Below are 22,361 nucleotides of genomic sequence, written 5' to 3'. Positions count from 1 at the left end.
TTGTGAAGCAAAGGATGCAATTGCACATGTGGGAATTACTGGTGTTTACACCTTCTGTTTCAAGACACAAAGCAGGGATTTACCACAGGCACATTACTTAAAAAACAAAACACACTATCCAGACTGTCTTCTAAATGAGCAGGCTTTAACACTTTTTTCCCTTTAATGATAAGCACAAAGTCTGCATTTGCATCATTGCATGTCTGATGGAGGCAGCTGGCTTTTATAATAGAAATAAAGCTAACTGCATATTCTAAATCCAGAGATTGAATCTCCAACTAGCCATGTAGTATCTAAAATAAAAACAGGTGGTTTAAAAAAAAAAAGTTTTGGAAGGCTCCTCTCCCCCTCCATGCCCCTAGAGGTGCAAATCCGTTAGGAGGTAGGAAAAGCTCTGGGTTTTCCCAAGATGCTTCTTTCCTACTTAAAATACCTTCCCCTCCTCCTACCCCAAGCTTGTTCTTTTCAAAGATCCAGACTTGGCTCTATGTAGAGATAAGGCTACTACCCTGACTCCACAACTCCCTTGAGTTCTCCTCTAATACTTAAGTGGCTAAACCAGGCAAAATATTTGGTTCTCAGCAGCAACCTCATTTAAAAAACAAAACACTGAGAAGTAAAAAGCACCAGCTGCTCCCTCAGAACAGAACACACCCACCCAGAGCAGGTACGTGGCCTTCCATACGCTGTAGTGGTGTCATTACAGAAGGGCCAGAAGGGTTAGCCGAGCGTTAACCCTACAGTGGCATGAAGAGCTAATGCTCAGGAACCTGATGATAATGCCAACGTACTAACACAGTTTATTGTCCTCTCAGGTGGTGCATTCCTAGAGAACTCTGACTCTCTAACAGTAACCAAGGAGCATTGCGGGGTTGACTAGCTGGCTACTATGCTATGCATGTGTGCTGTAAACATTAGTGTTAGCATTAAACAATGGAAAATTCAGTAGAAGGGTATTGGAAGGAGAGCAGCAGTCTCACCCAGAGGGGTAGCCGCTGCCCCTGGAAACAGCAGCCCTGTTAGTAATGTAGATATTAAACATTTCAATAAATAAAATAATTCAAAAGTTACAATGTGCTTTTTCGCCCAAGGACGGATCAAATGGAAGAGGTTTTGTCTGGCTGAAAATGGATGGTTTCTTGACCCTGCTGTGGGAGAAAGGGGGAAAATGCCGTTTCCTCTCTTACAGAGAGAGGACACAGCACTGTAAACCTCTCAAAACAAAATCAAAGCAAACACACTAGTGCCTTTGTACCCACCCTGGGCACCTGCTTCACAAGAAGGAACGTCAGTGAACAAGAGACTACGATCATAACCGGCTAGTACAATCAATCAGAGCAGAGGAGGGGTGATTGTGACCTACACCATGCAATACAAACTAAGTCCTATCAGCAGTTGCTCCAGCTGTGCGGTTGTGGTCCATACCCATGGAGCAGGCTAAGAGTTTACACACACACACACACACACACACACACACAAAAGTGGAGGGGGTTGTAACTGCTCCCAATGTGTTTTTTCTGTATAAAATAAAAATAAAATAAAAAGAACTGGCCTGTGAGACACTCGCTGCTGAGCACCCACAAAGAGCTAAGCAGCCAGTGCTGTGGAGTGCCGTAGGGTAAGGACACACCAGGGTTTGGAGTCTTAGGCTACGTGACTACAACCTGACTAGTTGACTTGCAGTGGTCAGATCCCTTCTGTCCAGCTGTTCCATTTCTAAGCCATTCCCTTTCTCTAGAGTGAGAGGTGGCTACAAGAGGAGTGAAGATCAAAGGGGAATGGGTCATACCAGAGAAATGGGGCCTGGTTATTTTTCCTCCTACAGTTTAAAAAAAAAAAAAAAAAAGTTATCTAATCCTTCTCCTCCTCTTTCCTCCGTGACATTCCAGGGCCATGTTTGCACGCGTGCGCACACACACACACAGAGCTCCTCACAGACACTCGGACTCAGAAAAGCAAGTTTAGGACGGGTCCCAGGCTAGAAGGTTTTTCGGTGGATGGCACGGGCTCCATCTTCTTCGTATTCCTTCTTTGAAACCCACATTTTCTTAAAAGTGTCCAACGAGGCCAGAATAGAGCCCCTGGGGGGAACAAGTGAGTGTGTTAGCACAGTGGGACAAGCCAAGGGCTCCTAGTGTGGGTCTTGTTCCCTCGTGTGTTATCTGGACTGCAGCAGCACCTCCAGGCTGCTGTCAGGGGCCAAAACCCCAGGTGCTAACGGCTGTGCAAACACAGAGAGAGAGCTCCTGCCCCAAAGAGCTTACAAACCGAATCCCAGTTTGCTTTAGGCCCACACTGGTTATGCTGAGCTTTCAGCCACCATCATCCATGCTTTGTCCATGGGGGAGCTGAAACTGCACCAACAGCCAGCAAGTCGCAAAACACAGGCGTTGCCAGCAAAGTGGGTTTTCTTATTTCAACAGCACCTTAAATGGGCACGGTCAGATAGGAGCCTATGGTCCCAATTCCCCTCTCGCTTATTGGTCTAAATCAGCAGTAACTCCACTGAAGTAACTGGTATCAATGAGAGGGGAATCCAGCTCCAGACTCTACCATCCAAGGGCCTGCTCCCACTGACTGGGATGGTGCAGGATGAGATGAGCCTGGGAGGATTGGGGAGACCACAACAGGATAGCAGTGTTTCCTTGGCAGAGGCTGCACCTATGACTGTGCTGAGTCCAGCATGGCTTTATGATGAACAGACCACGCCCAAGATGAGACACAAGACCACAACCCTGCTCACAACAAACATGACCCAGTATGGTCGGGGCTACCCTGGCTCTAACTGTAGTGCGAGCAGGGCCCAGGTTTGAGCTACACAGTTAAAGCCAGGCTTGGAGGCCAAAGTACTTTATGGTGTCGCTCTGCAGTACGTACCCGATCCACGTGGAATATAATCTCTCCTGAGGAGCAGATATCTGAAAGGAGAGGCAGGGAATGCAGATTAATATTGTCCCCAGGATACAAGCTGCTCTCCAGTTACCTTCCCCCCCAGTCAGTCCCACCCATCAGACACCTGCATCGGGACTGCTTTTGCCATCAAGCTGCACTGCCAGCGGATGACCATGGCCAGAGATTCTGGAGGTGGGCTGCATTGCCAGCAGGACCCCTCTCTCCAGAGCCCAAATGGGTTTCAGCGCTAAGAGCAGCCACCGCCAGGGTGCCCGGGCTATTCTGGAAGAGCTGGAGTTGGTTGGAAGTGCAGGCCAGCGGACACCTCAGCCTGGTGTCTCCAAGGGACTCAAGGCTGCTGAACCTCGCCGGTGCATGGTAGGGGAAAGGCAGGCCAGGAAACCTCGAGAAAGAGCACCCCTACCCTTATTTTGACGTCCTTGGGTGCTAGTTTCTTCACTTCACTCAAGAGCCTGTCTCCAAAGCCTGCACAGAAAAGGAAAGTTGCCTTTAGTTTGGGCCTCTGATCACGGCCCCCAATCAGTTATTGCAGATGCAACAATGCTCCGCACAAAATACTGCGGGGAATGGCCCTTGAGCCCAAGCCAGAGTCCTTGGTAGGCTCAGGGAGCCCACAGAGCATAACCAGAAAGAAGATCCTGATACAGCGGATGTAGGAGCTTTGTATAATTTAGAGCTGTCCCACTCTGTATTTTTACAGCATTTAGCCCACTGGGCCCTGACCTTGGTTGGTCCCTACACACTAACCAAGATTAGTGCTAGTAATAACTGGATTCATCCTCCTAGGCAACCTACTCCCTCCAAAGGTCACCATTCTCGGCCGGGATCAGCGGAATGGCTTTATCTGGACAAGCGAGAAGACAAGCTGTCCCTGGGGAGAAAGGAGAAGTCTCAGAAGAGCTAGGTAGGCTTGGCCTCCTGTTTCTATCTGGTTGAGTCAGTCTCCCAACCACAAAGCTCAGAGAAGGTTGGGTAGGCGCACCCTTCCCCCCTCAATTCCTGTCCCTCCAGGGCTACCAGAGGACCAGGAAGCAGGTCCTGGAGAGTTTCATCCTCTTACCAGAGGGGTGGACTCATGCCATGGTGCAGAGCAGCCCTGCCACAAAGTGGAAGGAGTAAGCCCCATGAGCATGTCCGATTCCCTCAGAGCAGAGAGTGGGGGAAAGGCGAGCCTGGCGTCACTCATTTCATTGCAAAGCATGCTGGGAAGTGGGAGGAGTCTGTGGCCTTTAACACAGACTCTGCTTCTGAGGGACTTTCAGGGAGGCTTGCACTGAGGAAGTGGTCTTGGGTGACTCCTGAAAAGCACAGATCGGGAGGGCCCAGGAGAGACTCATCTATATGAGTAGTGTTTGCACCTTGACTCCTGCTGGAGTGTCAGAGTTCTTGGGATTTCTATTACAACTAGGAGCTAGTTGTTCCATTAGCATCATCTCAGAGTGTAACACACGCCTTGGCTATAAGAGCAATCTCTCCCTCTACATCCTTCTCTTATCGCCCCCATTCTAAGGTGGGCAGGGACATCCAGACGTGGATGTGGCTACAATCATTGCACCTGCTCAGTTCACGCCTGGGGGGATTTCAATAGCCCTGCCACCAAAGCAAAGACCTTCAGGAGGTGCACCAGCTTTCTAGGGATTTAATAAAGAAACTGCCCTAAAACGGCACAATGGAAGAGCAGAAAGAGCCTGGCTGTTCAGTGCTTTCTTAGGCAAAATGATGATGGGAGAAGGGGAAGGACACGATAGCAAGGGGAGAGCATCAACGACACGTGTGGGAGCCGGATGCCAAGGGTCTCTACTTTGGTCTACAGAAGCTTGAGAGGCAATTCCAAGCAGGGAAGGGATTATCTAGGGGTATGACTAGGAGTAACGGGATGAGACTGGATGTTGGTAGAGGTTTTGGAGAAAAGAATGAAGTCTCAGGCTGTGGCATCGTCTTCCCAGGGAAGTGTTGGCGTCTCCATTGCTAAGCTAGACAAAGCCTCACTCCTTCCCTGACCCTTTGAGAGCAGCTGCAGGATCTAACGGGGCTTTCCTAGGATTCCATGACCTCACCCCCCACCCCCAGTGGTGTCCAGGGGAATTCGGCTCAAGGCGTCGTGCCCAGTCGGAAGGCAAAGAGACCTTTGAAGAGCGTGGAGCCCCCAGAGAGCACAATGTTGGAGAAGAGCGTTCGCCTCAGGTCCATGTCAGATTTCTGAACAGCAAACACCAACACCTCGTGCAGCCCCTCGCACTCTTCTCCAATCAGGTCAGGCCGGAACAGTAACTCGGGGGCTCGGAAACGGGCAGGGCCGATCTGCAAACAACACAAGGGAACAGGTTAGCTTCCAGTGCGGCACAAGCAGTAGCGTGGCCTATGCGTGTATAGCAGAGCCGCTTAACCCTTCAATGACCAAAACATCAGCGAGTTACAAAGAGTCTCTCTGACTTACCAGATGTTTGTGTGACATCATTAACATCCTGATGAGGAACACAAGGCTGATGGGCTGCTCCCTTTAACACACAATAACCCATGTAGCTTCATAGATCCAAAAATTTCATGAACATGAAGCAAGCTCCAACATGCCACTAAAGTACTAAGTAAATTATTACTCCCACTTTATAGAGGGGGGGAAGAGGGGAAACTGAGGAAGCAACTTGCTCCTAGCCCCACAGTAAATGAGCAGCAGAGCTTGGAGCAGAACCCAGACCTCCTAATTCCAAGTCTGGTGGGCTAGAGGAAAAAAAACCCCATACTCCTTCCCGTCCTCATCCGGAAGGTTTCACCTTTAGGTTTTCTTTCTGTGCTGCTAGAGGAGATAAACCCCATCTACAGGTTGCTGCTGGATTTGCAGTACGCTGAGACCCATTCATCCTGTCCTGATCCTGCATCAGAACCTCCTAGTGCAGACCCCTTGCACTTGAGGTCTCCGTGTCACTGATTTAACAGCAAGCCGTGTGCCATTAGCCAGGAACAGCACATGTTTCTGGATCACTGGGATTTCAATGAGTTACGGGTGCGCAGCGATCCTCAGGGGGGAAGCTGTATTTATCAGAAACCATTTATCAATTGGTTCAATCACTGTAGGTCTTTAGAAAGAAATCAATAAGGAACTATTCTAACCATTTACAAGAGAAATCCTGTCCCCACAGCAGCCACATTTTAGCAAGAGATTTCTGTCAAGACATCCCAGACCCTGCAGTGAGAGGGCCAGGACGTTCTACTAACATTGAGCTTCTTATGAAGAATAACTTAGTATTTGTCCTTACGCACCTCAATAGTGCTTCCATCTGGCAGGTAGTACTGGGCTTTCTCGGTCTCTAACGTCTCGTCCTTCTGTGGGTTTATTGACAGGTAACAGGCACGCTGCAAAGGGAATGCAGGCAGATGAGCAGGGCTCCTAACCAAATGTTTTCCTCTGGGAAGAGAGCAAATTTTAGCAGAACCTTCTGTCGGGACAAACAAATATTTCAGATCAATCTGAACTGAAACGTTTGTTATTCTACCCTGAGCCACTGAGGTACCTCATTCTGGTCCCCACTCTCTAGCTGCGCTACATCTCCCATGATGCACCAAAGACTCCTGGCAGCTTAGCCCCTATAAGGCTTCATGGGGAAACAAAAACATTCTGATATTTTCAAATAGAAATTTTGTGACCTTTTTGTTCTGCAAGAAGCTTTGCTATTTTGACTTGGTCCCTTTTTGGGACGCACGTATCAGAGAGATGGAAATGCTTGCCAGGCAACTCCACAAGCTAGTTAGAAAGGAAACAGTGTGAAAGTCAAAATGCAAAGAATAAAAAAAGAAAGGGTTAAGCCCAGAAATCCACTGCTACTGTCCTTGCTGACCAGGCTGAAGCAAGTTAAAAATCCTTTTAAAAATTATTCTCTCTGAAATCCTTAGCACCACCAACTCCAGTCCTTCAAAAATCATGTCAGGCACCAAAAAAAATCATTATTGGTTTAAATATCATATGACAAATAATAAATTAGGGTTTCTTTTTTATTTTTCCTCCTGGTTTTAAGCCTTTAGGTCACACTCAGGTTTTCTCCACAACCAGGAGGGCTACAAACTTTCATTAAAAAAAAAAAAAAAAAAAAAAAAAGTAAGTAGAGATTCTCATATTTATCCCTTGTCTCCACAACCTGGGTCTTTAAGGAAATCAAACAATAAAGCTTGTGATAAAATCATGAGCTGGCAGCACTGCCTGCTGCCTTGGTAAAAACCAATAGCAGAAATCTCACTGCAACCCTTGGTATTTGTTGGAGAATGATGAATTCTGGCATCTCTGCGGTGAACCAGGAAATACTGGGGGGGGGGGGGGGGGGGGCAGTGTGGGAAGGAAAAGCAAATTTAAAGCTCTTGTATGTGCTAACTCTCCACTCCCCCAGCTTCGCTAGTGAGGAGGTTCAGCATGCAAGTCTGGGCTCATCTCCATTTTTGTTCTGGAGCTCAGCTTTCATAACGGTAAGGTTCAAGAAGTCAACACCTTCCTGGGAGATGGTGAGCCCAAGAGCTAGAGCAGAGATTACAATAAAGGCGGTTTCGTTGTTTATTTTCTAAGAGGCAAAACGCACCAAGGACTCTGGCCATTTGTACGAGCGTTTCCAAGGTGCAATATACCACCGATTTGGAAGCATGCATGTTTCTCACTTTTCCCCATCCTATCAAGCCCGGCATCTTGCAAGGCATGGGAGCTACAGGATGTTTCCTAGTCACTTTTGAAGAGCTGAAGAGAATCTTCTATATTTCTCTCCAGCCACTGAAATGTCAGCCCATCCTCTCTTGTAATCAGCACTCACAAAACAGAAACAACACCGCCACAGGTAACAGAACAACCACCCACAAGCCTCACACCTCCAGAGCTTTGTGCATTTGACTGAAGTCACTCAGCTGCTGCAGTGAGCAAGTGTGGGTGCCTCTCACTTAGCAATCTAAGCAGCTGCACTTGAATTTGACTCCCAAGCCACGAGCACATTTTCTATCTTCTCTCACTCTCTTGCTGGCAGGAGATCAGAGACTGTGACCAGGCACATGCATCATCAGTCTTAAACCAACTGTACAGACAGCAATTATGTGACGGGATTATGCAGCGTGGCAGTTATCCACCAGATGTCACTACACAGCAACGAGAGTCAGAAATTCAAGGGCTCTAATCACTACCGGACTGATCCTGCACTCTGATTTCTATGCTATCACTCCAGTAGCTCAGCACCTAGAGAGGCAAAGCCTCCTTTGCAATCAATCAGTGGGAGCCCTGTGTGTGTTCGAAACTGCTGGACGAGATCCAAAGAGAGAAGCAAAGCTACTCCTAAGAATCAGTCACTCTTGTAATTAAAATATTCATCTTCCTCCCCCCCCACCTCAGTTTTGTCCTCTTCTTTGGCAGAGATGAGCTGCCTTCCTCTGTGTTTCTAACACAACAGTAGCCAAGATGGCTCAGGTTTGTTTACTTCCTGGAGTGTGCATATTTGTGAGAGACTTTGCCGCAAATGATCACAAAATATTGTTTAGGTCGGGGCTCCTAAGAAGAGTGTCTCTAATCTGGGCACTGCATTTTAAATGTTATCGTTGTAAATAGTGGATTATGGAAGATTTCACACTTCTCATTTACATCCGGCACAGATTTAACTAGTCCTTTTTCCTCAGAAGAGGACTTTAGTGCTAATGGAAGGTGCCACCCTGCCAGCCCTGGGACTGGAGTTCTGCATTTATCTGCACAACCGGTACAGCACAGGCATTGGCAATGCAAGCCTCCCCCAAGCTGACCGGCCTACGTGTCTCAGCCCTGACATGAAGAGAGCCTCTGTCGGAATCAGAGGGGAGTTCTGGCTCAATGGCCTATTCAGTTTTTAGGGGCCCCACTGCCAAGACTGCCATCAAGGAGCTGGCCATTAAGGATCTGCATCCCCCACTGCATAGACTCCTTGGCTCATCACTGCAGAAATCACCCCTAGACCAATCACAGACAGCAGGGCACCTCTTTGATTGTTTTGACGATCTCAAACTCTGATGACGTGTGGAAGTCGTAGCCTTCTTTCCGGAGATAAAGGCGAAGGAAGCGGGATACATCGCGGCCAGCAATATCGATCCGCATAATGGAGTGAGGCATGGCAAACCCTTCGTAAATAGGAACCGCATGGGTAACGCCATCCCCGGAGTCCAGCACCACCCCTGTGGTTCTCCCTGTAGCGTAACTGCAACAAAGGAGGGAAAGATCGTATCTGAGTGACAGGCAGAAAATTTCATAAGTGTCACCTGAACTTGTACCTGGCCCAACGGACACCATGTTTACACTACAGACAAATCATAAAGCAATGGAGAGAATCAAATAACTGCAGAATAATTCAGCTTACTTCTGAAATGGGCATTTCTACTTTTTTTTTTTTTAAAAGTAGTTTTTTCAATTCTGAGGAACTCTGTTTAATTTTGACCTTGATGCAGGATTTGGGGTGATTGTTTTTAAATAACATTTTACAAAATGCACCATGGATCGAAATAAGTAGTTATAATCAATATATGTAAACGTTGGTAAAGTGAGAAAGTAAAATTGATCAGTCCAATTTCATAAGCGAAATGCAGAAAGAAAAATGACCGGAATGAAGAATACTATATTAAGAGTTAAAAAATGCATTTAACAATTTAGTGGGTTACTAATAAAAAAAGAGAAGGATTTGAAAAGAAATAGGACTAATCCCAGGTTCACTAGCTGATCCATTTGAAACTGGACAGCGCACAAAATACAGCCATTTTATAAAGCCTCCATTGGTTTAATATGGCTTGGTAAAGACCAGGACAGAAGTCCTTGCAGATGAACTCTGCAAATCCTTCTTTTAGCCAGCCAGTCACACACAGTTCCCTGCTCACCCCATCTCCCAAAATGCCATACTCTAATGCCACTGGAGGGGCAGGAATCACTATGTCGGCCAGCTCAGGTGCCTCACATTGCCTAGAGAGTACTGCTGGTATGCAGCATGAGCCCAGAGCTTTCCACAGCGGGCACAATATGGCTGCAATGCCAGGCCAGCGGGCGAGAGATACTGCTTTGGATACACTAGCCTTTCCTCCACCATTGCCACCAACCGTTTACCTCCCGCAATGGTAACAACCATGGGTCACTAATTTACTCAAGGCACCAGCAGCCACCAGCATTGTAACGACCACAAACCACTACTGCAGGCAGACCTAGATGACATGGTGGTATTATTACAAATGCCAACGAGATCCTTGCCCTTGTTTATACCAGCACTCCCACAAGTGGAGCTGAACTGACCCCTACTGGGAGTGGCTGAGTCATTACACATATTGAATCTATTTCCCCATGTTAAGTATCCTCACACCTTCTTGTCAACTGTCTAAATGGGCCATCTTGATAATCACTACAAAAGTTTTTCTCTCCTGCTGATAATAGCTCATCTTAATTAATTAGCCTCTTACAGTTTGTATGGCAACTTCCACCTTCTCTCTCTGTGTGTGTGCGTGCGTTTGTGCGCTTACTATATGTTCCATTCTATGCATCCGATGAAGTGGGCTGTAGCCCACGAAAAATTATGCTCTAATAATTTGTTGGTCTCTACGGTGCCAAAAGTACTCCTGTTCTTTTTGCGGATACAGACTAACATTGCTGCTACTCAAACCTTTTCAGTGTGGCGTTCTGCCCCCTTTAGCCATGGCTGGACCAAACAGAGGTTGAGCCTGCTGCAGCCTTGGTTAACAAAGCTGGGTCTTCTAGGTCAGGCAGTATTGGCTCCTGCTTTAAGATGCCCAAGATGCTTGGGTGATCTAGGGTGCAAAGTTGCAGACTGTGGCTTTTACAGGGATTTGCGTGTGGTGGACCTTGTTACACTAGCAATGACTGGAGAGATTTTTCAAAAAGAGCCTAATAGCTGGTATATTTCTACTTCTTTCCAGGAGGTTAACAACAGAATTACACATGGGACAAAGCTGCAAACATCAGAGCTTGACCCAAACGCCCCTGTGGTTTTGGGAAGGGCCAAGTAGTCCCCATTTAAATAGTCATCCTCCAAAGGAACGGCTGGCTTTCAGGACAACCTCACTTGAATTTTATTTCTGCCCTTCTGCTCAGGCCGTGCAGAGAAAGGGGAAGATACTTACAGGCTGAGCACCGCTTGCATGGAGATAAAAAGCGCTGGCACGTTGAAGGTCTCAAAGAAAACCTCAGCAGCATCGCTCTCGGTTCTTACGTGGTTCAGGGGAGCCTCCGTCAGGAGCACAGGATGCTAGTTTAATAGAGGACAAACAGAACTCAGCAGAGGGGTTCATTCTGGGGCTCTGAACACTGCAGCTGGAACGCTCTATCCCAGCTAGAGGTAGGAGTGGGGCTCTCTCCCTCCCCACAGTTGCGAGTGTCCATACGGATTGGGGGCATGATTGGAAATGCGTTCCAGAATAACTCTGTTATTAAATATTAATTATTTAAAAAATTAATAAACTCTGTTTATTCGTGCACTTTAGGCACCGCAGGGATATAAATAGCAATGTGGGATGAAGTTAAGGAATGAGGGAACACTGCCAATCAGTGAGATCTCAGAGGCTGTGGAATAATCTCCCACTGGAAGGGTTGGAGAATCCTCAGGACTTGGGCCAGTTAGACAGAGCCCTGTGGAACAGACTATAGGGGACTATCCCTTTCCGTGACCGAATGGATCTTTTTTCTATCTGTCCACTCAGAAGTCCATCATTAAGTTTTCCAGCAGGGCTGCCTTTAAAACACAGGCCCTGACTAGGGGCTGCAGGCTTCAGTTCATCACCATGCTGCAGAAACGCTTCTAAGCCACTTCCAGAGCCATTTCGCAGTACATCTCGCAGAGGCTGCCCTATTTTATTTCTTTCTCTCTCTCTCTCTCCAGGTTGAGTGCACAGGGTTTACTCCTCCTTCCTTTCAAACAATCTCATTAGTAAACATTTGGTGAGCGGATAAAGCAGAACAGGAACGATTAGGAGCACCCGGCCTAGCTCAGAAATAATGGGATGCTGCATTGGGGAGAATGTGAGTGCGGGGCATGAATGCTGGATCATCGGTAAAGCAACAGTATCAGATTAGCCACAAGGTCATTCTGCTTGCATACTTCTTGGCTGAGGTCTAATGGAAGCAATAATTTTTGATTAACGAACAGGTACATTTAGAGCTTCTGCAGGGAAAAGCAAAGAAAGGTGCCAGATGTACCCCATAGCTGACACACTTAGCAACAAAGCCTGGGCCTGCATGGAATCTCACCTCCTCTGAGAAAGTCTGAAGCTGGTCTTTCGAATACACATACTGCCAGATGCGCTCCATGTCATTCCAGTCCTTCACCTATGCATGTTTCCATGGGATATCTGATCGAGAGCAGACCTCTGTGCTCCTAGCCACATAGAAAAGACAACGTAACACGACTTTCAGTGAGATTTCCAAACATATTCCTCACCGCCCATTTCTAGTGACACTGCTCCTCTTACAGATGCATCTGCTTGCTGTAAGTCCAAGAAAAACACTGAATGTTTGTATTAATTAAAAAGGATAGGAGGAATTTTTAAGAGGCCAGGACTGTAAATTAACCACAAACTCCTTTCCCCCAGTATTCCCAGGTTATAAGTAAGGTCTTTTTATACTGACAGCACATTCAGATCTTGTATTATACAGCACCTTCATCCCTACAGTCTCAGAAACTGATATACAATATCCATAAACTGGTACATTGGCTGCTCTAGTTTATTGCATGATGGGAAGCTCTAATGGGGGTGTGCACTGACCTTTAGGAGAGTCTATAGGCCAAGTTCAGCCACAGACAGGATTGTTAATGGGGGGTTTGTAGTCTGGAGGGATTCATGGGACTATGTGCTGGGCAAGACAGGACTATATAGGGCAATCTTCCTTGCTCAGGCTATGGAACCAGAAGCAAAGCAAGATCTGGTATTTAAGGTTCTCGACCATTAGAGATGGGGATTCTTGCAGCGCAAGAAGGAACTGTGAGCTGGCTAGAGAAAGGCCAGAAATAGGAGGACCCAGAGAGGAGTGAAGTGAGTGATGGAGGAGGCTATGGGCTAGCTTCCTGTTTCTGGGGCCTGCAACAGGGGTGTCCAGGCAGGGTAGAATGAAATCCACCTCCACCCTGTGCATCAAACAGGGGCAGTTGCTGGAGGAAGGACTGCTATTGGCACTGATCAGCCCTGCATCAACAGGGGGTGAAGTTGGATGCGTGAAGGATGGAAGCGTTTAGCCCAAGGAAGACTCTCTTGCTGTGGCCAGAGGGTCAAAGAACTTATAAAAAAAAAATCAACTGGCCTACGACAAGAGAGAGACTGCAGATCAGAGGAGGAGGCTGAAACACAGATCTGGAGCGGAAACTGAGGCACAACTGTACCCAGTGACAGAGAGATAGGAACCTGTTACCGAATCCCATCACGCCCCACTAAAATGCAGCCACCTCTGGGGAGAAGGACGGCAGTTGTTTAACACCCCACAGCACCATCACGTAGCAGTCAATGTATGTTGTATCCAATTCAAAACTGTAGGGGAGATTAGGGAGGGAGGATGTAATTGTCCAATTGGAATCAAGCCAGGACACTGGGGGGTGGAAATCCCCTCTAGGAAAGGGCTATGGACTCCCGTAACAATCATATCTGATCAGGAACATTAGTTTTATGTCCCTTTTGACAGGGATGTTGTCTAAAAGAAATACTACCCTTCTACAGGCGCAGAGAACAGGGACAGCAGAGAAAGACTCCGCAGTTTCTGAGCTAATATAAAACATGTTTAGCTGAAACAACTAACACTACCACCCAGGGGAAGGGCACGAACATCAGCTTGCTGCAGGCGCACCTGGACTGGAAAGTCTAGACTACTCCCCTTCACAGCTCTTCCACTTTCAGTGGTAACATTGCCCTCCACTAGTGCTGCAACTCTTCTCAGCTGGGAACTATGACATCCCCACGGAGCCGATACCCAGACACATGGGGATCCCTGATAAACAGGCACTCTTACCTCTGCTTTTGGCCCAATGAAAATGTCCCCTTCTAAAGCACCAGCCATGACACGAACGTGCTTTGGTCTGCCCACACTACAATGGAGGTTACAAGTATTAGTGAGTCTCATGCAAGACAGGATACGTACCTGAGCATTAACTGGTCAGTGCTTCTCTGTTTTCTGAGAAGCTATTGCTAGCAATGGTGCAAGGGACCCCTTCTCCTGGGTGAGCACACATACACCCCTGGGAAAGAGAGTGAGTCTGGTGAACTAACAGCTGTCAGTGGTGCCCAGGCATCCGGATCCTGGAGTCTTTTCTCAGCTACAGCTCCCATTGACTTCCACAGCCATTTTAAAGGAGTAAAGATGATAGAACTGGACTCAGAATAAATATATAAAAGGTATTTTTTACCCATCCTGCTTTTGTTTTCTCAGTTTTCCAGAGTACCTCAGTTGTCTAAGAGCAGGGTGACCATTGTACTGGGGTTAAATTAATTCCACCTTTGGTCTCTCTATAGTTCTACAACTACAACCAGTTACTGGGAGCCCACGGGACTTGACTAAAGCGATACATAATTATCCTTTGCACGTTTTTAGCAACTTCAGGCAATCTCAGAGCATTTAACATTACTGAACTCAGCTCCAGGACACCTCTGGAAGGTGAGTATTATCCCAGTGACAGAGCCAGAGATAAAACCTACTTCTTCAGATTCCCAACACTTGCTTAAACCACAAGACCATTCCTCCCTTCTATGTAGACTGCAAATGGTCTGGGATACTCAGAGCAACTACAAAACCCCACCAGAGTTACTAGAGTACTTACTAGTTTGGAAAACAGTACTTCGGTATCTGGTCACCTGCAAAACCTGCCTTGATCACACCCGAGCCCTGTGGGAGGAACAGAGAAGCGTGTGAAAAACAAATAAATAATATTGAATAATTCTGCATGTCAGTCACATGGCACTTGTGCTCACAACAATTTAAAAACAAGTAGCATGTTAAATGGAGCACGAACAGTCCTCCCCTATATCATGTCAACCCCGCATGAAGAAAGCCCCCCGCACGGACGATCGAAATCCAGACAAGTTCTTCCTCAAGAAGATGTGCTTTACAGTGTGTGCTCAGGAGGGAGTAATTTCCACCTTCCACTGACAACACCTTGCTGTGCAGGCCTCGAGTGTGAAGGCCTAGGAACGTCAGCAAAAAGTATCAGCTCCTCTCAGCCGTCACACGGGTGCACAGAGCAATCCCAGAAAGCGGAGTCTGCGTCATACAGCAAATTATTTTAGACCCGAACATTGTCACCTGTTTAACATCAGAAGTATGCTACGGGCTCAACAGACACAGGAAAAGAGGCCTCCACCCCAACAGGCCGCTGGTCTAATCTGAACAATATACAGGTGGCGGAGAGGGCAACACAAAGCAAATAATTATATGGCAGAGTTTAGCAAAACCATGCCAGTTTCGTGTCTTAGAAGGGCAGGAGGAGGGTTCACAGGCCTTTCAGAAGAAGCATGCCTGAAGATGGGCTCTGGAGGAAAGGATGGAGGCGTGGATGACTGAGCCAGGGAGGAGTATTAAGGGGAGAACCACATGGAAAACAGACTGGAGTTGAGGCCGGGAGAAGAAGCTAAGGGGGTGTGCCCTTTGGGGCAGGGACAGACTTTTAGTTCTGTGGCTATACAGCATTTAGCACAATGGAGTCCTGGGCCATGACTGGGGCCAACAATAATAGGTGCGCAGCCTCGGCAGAGCTATGGGGACAAGTAGAGAGCAAAAGGAAACAAGAGCAGAGAGCAGTGTGGGAGCTAAATTGCACAGGGCTTCGGACGCAAAAAGGAGCTTGGATTGGATTCAAGAGGAAGCCAGTGAGAAGAGGCTGGATACAGCAAGGACGGTAGATTTATTTTATTTTATTTTTTTGAGAGGCAGGGAGGCACTATTCAAAGCAGAAAAACCCCACAGGAGCAGCATGTAGAGTAGTTAAAAATTGAGCACTTTGAATCTTTGGTAACAATTGGCCTGGGCAGCTGACCTCCTGGAGCTGCAGAAACCTCTCAGACCAAACAGCAAATCCTCATGGATATTTTCAGGATACATCCTGGGAATGTGGCTGCTACCACAATCACTGCAGATCCTCTCCCCTCCTCCACTTCCTCTTCCCCTTTCTATAGGAGCACCATCTTGAAACAAAGAGTGATCTCAGGGAAACTCCCTGGTTTTTAGTATAAACAACAGAATCTCACATGCTCTCTCTGGAGATAATCATGGTTTACTCACTCAGGACACTGAAAACGAGCGCCTTCATGGAAAGGCATGCAATTAACACATGAGAGTGGAGTGAGGCATGTGATGCAAGCTGAAGCCAATCGATTCTAATAATGGGGTTCTCTATTCACCTTCAGTGACTCCACAGCATGGTTTCTTGGTTTACAGGTCAAGAGGATTGTTCTACCTGCCACACAGGATCCCAGACAACCAAAAGTGCTCTTCACCCACAGATCTCACAGCACCCCCAAAAGGTGGGTTAGTGTCTCTGTCGTCATGTTACAGATAGGAAGGCCGACAAACTGACTCGCCCCAAAACACTCAGCCAATCAGTGGCAGACTAGGAATAATACCCGGGTCTTGCCTCCTAGGCCAGTGCCCTACCCCCCGCCCATGCTGGAGCACTGTGAGTCATCCCCATCCTGCCATCAGAGCACAGTTAAGACGTTCTGTGCGACCCAGAGTAGACTCCTGCTTGGTGGCCCATAACTTTCTCGGATGGCTGCACTAACCTACTCACAGATGGAAATGATCTGTGAAATAAGAGATGGGGTCAGCTTGACGTGGACTCTTTTCTGACACCAGTTTTAGAGCAAAGCCATTATTCTAGTCTACAAAACACAGTCTTGAGTTTCCTAGGCAATAGCTTTAATATATACTTGGCAATACACAATTTCATTCTTTGATATTCACCGAAGGAAAGAGCAAAATAAATAAATACAGTAAGGCATCCTCCTCCAAAGGCAGTTCTTATTTAATATTTTAGTCTAGATAATAATTCAGTACACTGCCAGCATGCCTGGCTCCAGGGAAGCAGCTGCAGGAGAACAATGATGCTCCTATTTAACACTGAGAGGTTCCCAGCAAGGGATGCATTTTTAAACTTACTTATTAAAGTTCAAAATCAGTTGAGATTATTTGTCCCTCAAAAACATAAATTGGACTTCAGTGGAACACACGAGCCTGCAGGACTTGGCCCAAATGCAGTAGTACCAGGCACTAATCCAATCGCAATTGTTAGCCATCTCTCTATTATGAGAGTTGACAATGCTTTCCAGTCTATTTAGTTTCCCTGTAAAACGCTTTAATCTTCCTAAAGAAAAGGTACACTTGTGTGCACTAGATAGATGGATCAATTTAATCTTTGCTCACTGTCCTGACAGATCCACACAGAAAAGAATTTAAGTGGTTAAAGGGACACTGCCAGGTCAAGAATCATGGTTTTAAAATAAATATTTTGGGGAGTTATGTTGCCCTGGAATGAAGTTCATTTCAAGGAATGTGGTGGAAGCAATTTTAAGTACAGCAAAAACATATGATCTCCCCCCTGGCTACAACAACACTGCACACCAAAAGCATATTAAAATTTATTAAAACAGATTTAAAACTCTATCAAGCTTCCTTTATCAGTTATCCTGATTGGTTTTGCATTTTACATACGGGAAAGAAACCCTAAAGATTGTTTTAAAAGTCAGTGAAAATATATTTTGTTTACAATACCTAAACTTTGGGAGCACAAGCACACCCCTTTCACCAGCTTTGTAGTGGACTACAAAACTGATTCACTAACCCTGAATGGGTTTACGATCTGAATAAACATGGAATTCACTGACAGATCAAATCTGCTCTGTTCTCACTCTCTATGGAAATTATATATTCCATCCTCTTTCACTTCCATTTTGGTAGATATTATTTTGCTAACATCAAGACTATAAAAAAGAAATTCAGTCAAAGAAACAATATCCAGTAGTGCTGTATCAGCTGTGGAAAACAACAACATTCAGATTACAAAGACACACTTGATTCTCCTCTCTCAGATCAGGCCTCATGTAAGTAGGGACGACTACACAGAGGTCAGTGGAGTTGCCCTTGCTGAGGCCAGTGCTGAATCTGGCCCTTCACCTCGACTGGTTACACTTATGTTCACCAAGGCCACCCATCCATTGATTTTGGTGAGGCTCCATAGGGGTGCGGCAATCTGCCCACAAGGCACTCATCATAGAATGGAGACTCAAGTCATTTACAAATTACTTATGGAAAAAGGGGGCGGGGGTGTTAAGCCAGTATTATGCAGCAACCCCAACCTCCAGCTTTGTACAACAAAAGACCAGTGCTGTAAACGTGAGTCTTCAGCTGGCAATAAATAACAGTAATAGGTAAGAGTAGGTATTACTAGTGGTAACAGCAGGACTGGAATCGGGACTCTCTGGATCTGTTCTCGAGTCTCACTGCCTCATTTTACATGCCTAAAACAGAGATAATAGCCAACTTTGTAAAGCCCTTTGAGACTCTCTGATGAAAGGCACTACAAAGAAGTGCAGAACAGTAGTATATTGTATGCACTGTTTCCACTTTCTCTCTCCTAGCATTTTCCTCTAATCACTCACGGACAGCTCCAAAATTGCAATGTCACTGTAAGATCCTGATATGGGAGCCTTGCCAGTGAAAAATGCTGCTCTCACAACATAAATTGCTCCATTATTTCTCTCACATATACTGGGAAAAATCTCAATTTAACTAGTAAGGGACAAAGTGAAACCAGATATGCTAATATGGCTCTTTATACCTTGCTCGACTCCAAGCAGTGTCTGCAGATTATTAGCGTTAAGTTCTAATAACATTTCCTTTGCATTTCTCCCATGGTTTTCATCCTAGGAGATCACAAGCAACTAAAGCACTGAGAGGTTAAGCAGCCTGCCCAAGGTCACACAGAGTTAGTGGGAGAATAGGGAGAGGGGAACAAACTGTCTGGACCAGGTTTCAAAGTTTGAAGTGTTAAGATATGGTATTCCAGTTCAGGAAAATCTCTTTACAAGGAAAAGAAGCCAGGCCTACCAAGTCAAACCCTTGGTCTAACTTCTAGACAGCATTTCTCCTCGATCCTAAAGGGAACCATCAACTGTGGGTGTAAAAGCCAGCAATACAAACTATGGCAGGAGCCACAGGAAATTTGAGATGTTTCCCTAAGAGCAAAACAAGAGTCATGCCTTCCATTCAGACACATACAAGTCACAACACTGAAATATATTTGGAATTAGTTACTGGGAAAGGCACATTGGTACGAAAGAGTTCAAGAGATGGGTGGATTTCCAGGTTCCAATTGGGATGGACAGTGAAAATGCAAGAGGGAATTAGGAATCACCCAATATAAGGGCAGACAAGGTAGGATGTCCAAGCGTGATCCTAAAAGGGCTAAAGTTGCAAGGTACAAGAAAACAGGGAGTGTGTTCAGAACTGCAAGGCAAGCAAGCCCATTTATCATTCCTGAATCCTTTTGTCAAAAGTGATGGAGAACAATGGAAGCCCAGGCAGGATCCCCTCATTTGACAAGCGAACAGTAAAATTTGTTTGGAATATTGGCATCAAGGGGCTGAAGGGAGGAGACCGAGTGTGTGATCCATTGTAACAAATCAGGTTGCCTCTAAACCATCCCCCTCCTTCTCTCATCCTTTACTGTATGCTCTGTTAAATTTGTTAGTCTCTAAGGTGCCACAAGTCCTCCTTTTCTTTTTGCGAAGACAGACTAACACGGCTGCTACTCTGAAACTTTACTGGATAGTCCCTGTTGTTGGGAGGCCCCGCAGATCAGAGCTAACGAAACTGCTGTCTGCATGGGGCTCTGAAGTACTTCACTAAGGCATGTAGCCAACCTCATCTAGAATACGGAGGTGTCTCCCACAGAGATTAAAGTTCTGGCTTGAATCAAGGAGAAGGGCCATGTGCTAGAACCTGTCATCTCTGCAGGCCATGCCCCGACTCTTAAATTCAAGGCAGTGCAGTGTATTATGGGAACAGTCATGTCATCCCCATGAGCCTCACTTCTCACTGGTCTGGAGATGGAGCAGTGCACGCTGGGAGCTCTTAGCCCCAGGAACAGGGCATACCCTCTGAGCTCAGGATGGAGCAGTGTCTCTGAGAGGCTCCACCTCCTGCTGGGCACTTCAGCAGTGCATGCGGGGTGCCTGGTCAGGGCAGAGCCTTCACCCCAAACCTGCCCAGACTAGCCACAGATGTCCTGGGATCCCAGCCTCTACCTATGACAGACAGCCACGGTAGCCAATCACCGCAGGTATATTCCTCAGGGGCGGGGCTCGTGAGGTGTAGCAAAGGGACAGGGCATCCCATGCGAGTGACAGCCGAGAGAGCCAATCAGGCCATCAAAACACTCCCGTGCCCGGGCACCACCGCCGAGGTAAGACCGGTCGAACCAGCAGGTTAGGATGATCCGTCCTCGGTGACGGACAGGCGAGAGAGCCAATTAAAAAGCGGGAAGGAGGGCGCGTACTGAGTTGGGTTGACCCGTCGCTGAGTCTGGGAGAGCCCGAAATCAGGACGGGGCGGGGCTGAGGGGACTCGCCCGGGGAGGGGGAGCGGCAGGGCGGGGCCCCGGTGACAAAGGGATCGTGCTGGCGGTGTCTTTCCCGCCCCCCCTTCCCTGGTGCCGGCCTGAGGGGTCCGGGCCCGGACTCACGTTATCTATCACCACGGGCTGGTTCGCGATCACATCGTAGGACTCCATGGCGGGGACTCGCCGCAGCCGCCAGCCAGAGAGCGGACAGCCCGGGCTGCGGGGCGCATGCGCGGAGAGGGAGCGCAGGGCAGCTTGGGCGCTGTGCGCTTTATGAGCGCTGCATGCTGGGAACTGTAGTCTGTACGGGAGGGGAGGCCCGGGGCTTCTTGGGAATTGTAGTCTGTGGGTGGGTTCTGGCGTGGGGGGGGCGGGGTCTGTTTTGCCGGACATAGGCTGTAGTGTAGACATAGCCTTATGTTCACCCAGATAAAGTGACCAGAGAGACTTAGGCCACGTCTACACTACCCCTTATGTAGGCAAAACTAAGAGCTTCTCCCGCCGACAGTGCTGTCCACACCGGTGCTTTTGGCGATGAAACTTTTGCCAATCGGGATGTGTTTTCTTCACACCCTGATGACAAAAGTTTTGCTGACAAAACTTAGTGTCATCTGCGAACTTGCTGAGGGTGCAATTCATCCCATCATCCAGATCATTAATAAAGATGTTGAACAAAATTGGCCCCAGGACCGACCCGTGGGGCACTCTGCTTGATACCGGCAGTCAACTAGACATCAAGCCGTTGATCACTACCTGTTGAGCCCGACAGTCTAGCCAGCTTTCTATCCACTTTATAGTCCATTCATCCAATCCATACTTCTTTAACTTGCTGGCAAGAGTACTGTGGGGGACCGTATCAAAAGCTTTGTAAAAATCAAGATATATCACATCCATTGCTTTCCCCATATTCACACAGCCAGTTATCTCATCATAGATAGGTTGGTCAGGCATTACTTTCCCTTGGTGAATCCATGTTGACTGTTCCTGATCACCTTCCTCTCCTCCAAGTGCTTCAAATTCCTTGAGGACCTGCTCCATGATTTTGTCAGAGACTGAAGTGAGGCTGACCGGTCTGTAGTTCCCTGGGTTCTCTTTCTTCCCTTTTCAAAATATGGGCACTATATTTGCCTTTTTCTATTAATCCAGGATCTCCCCCAATCGCCACGAATTTTTAAAGATAATGGCCAATGCCTCTGCAATCACATCAGCTAACTCCCTCAGCACCCTTGGATGCATTAGATCTGGACCCATGGACTTGTGCATGTCCAGCTTTTCTAAATAGACCTTAACCTGTTCTTTCACCACTGAGGGCCGCTCACCTCCTCCCCAAACTGTGCTGCCTAATGCAGCAGTCTGGGAGTCTTCAACTTCTCTGAGGGGCAATAATCTCTATGGATGTGTCAATTAGCAAGTGAGTTCTGATGGCAGGGAGGGAGGTTCTCAGAGAGACCCTGCCTCAGGTCATTTATGGCAAGAGTTACCAACTTGTTACACACTGGGCAGTGTTCCAGGAACAGTCTGTAACTGCCCTCAACTTTAATACAGACATGCAGCCTCTGATCTCAGAATGTAATGGGGCCCTAAGAGGGGAGGAGGGGAGCTATCTGGACCCTTTGGGGAAAGAATGGGGTTCTATGAGGGAGAATAGGGGAGGAGGAGGATGTGTAGGATGCCATGTAGCTTCACTTAGGACACCTGGGCTATGGGTAGCAGAGATGAAGCTTTTGCCTATGCTACTCTGTAGCAGACACCGAGATTAACACCTGATCAGTGATCAGAGGGTATCCTCCTCCCACTCTGAATGTCCATGGCAAAAGAACAAGGTGTGTGTCACAAACTGCCCAGCTGTAGCTAGTGTAGGCCACCATGTGGGATTAGGGG

General features: G+C 47.2%; 1 protein-coding gene across 1 annotated transcript; it reads right to left on the bottom strand.

Annotated features, from left to right (window-relative positions):
* Positions 1 to 1,084: 1,084 nt before the first annotated feature.
* On the bottom strand, positions 1,085 to 20,759 carry ACTR1A (actin related protein 1A). Its single transcript, XM_038411342.2, is given in 12 exon segments — positions 1,085 to 2,081; positions 2,878 to 2,918; positions 3,317 to 3,378; positions 5,040 to 5,214; positions 6,172 to 6,264; positions 8,879 to 9,095; positions 11,014 to 11,138; positions 12,137 to 12,223; positions 12,225 to 12,263; positions 13,883 to 13,958; positions 14,688 to 14,752; positions 20,604 to 20,759. Coding segments are annotated over 12 exon segments (1,131 nt in total). The 5' UTR covers positions 20,652 to 20,759; the 3' UTR covers positions 1,085 to 1,978.
* Between the last annotated feature and the right edge of the window lie 1,602 nt (positions 20,760 to 22,361).

Source organism: Dermochelys coriacea, chromosome 7 (genome assembly GCF_009764565.3).
Source record: "Dermochelys coriacea isolate rDerCor1 chromosome 7, rDerCor1.pri.v4, whole genome shotgun sequence".
Taxonomy (NCBI): Eukaryota; Metazoa; Chordata; order Testudines; family Dermochelyidae; genus Dermochelys; species Dermochelys coriacea.
Note: the sequence above shows the minus strand (reverse complement) of the source record. Positions and strands in the feature narration are given on the sequence as shown.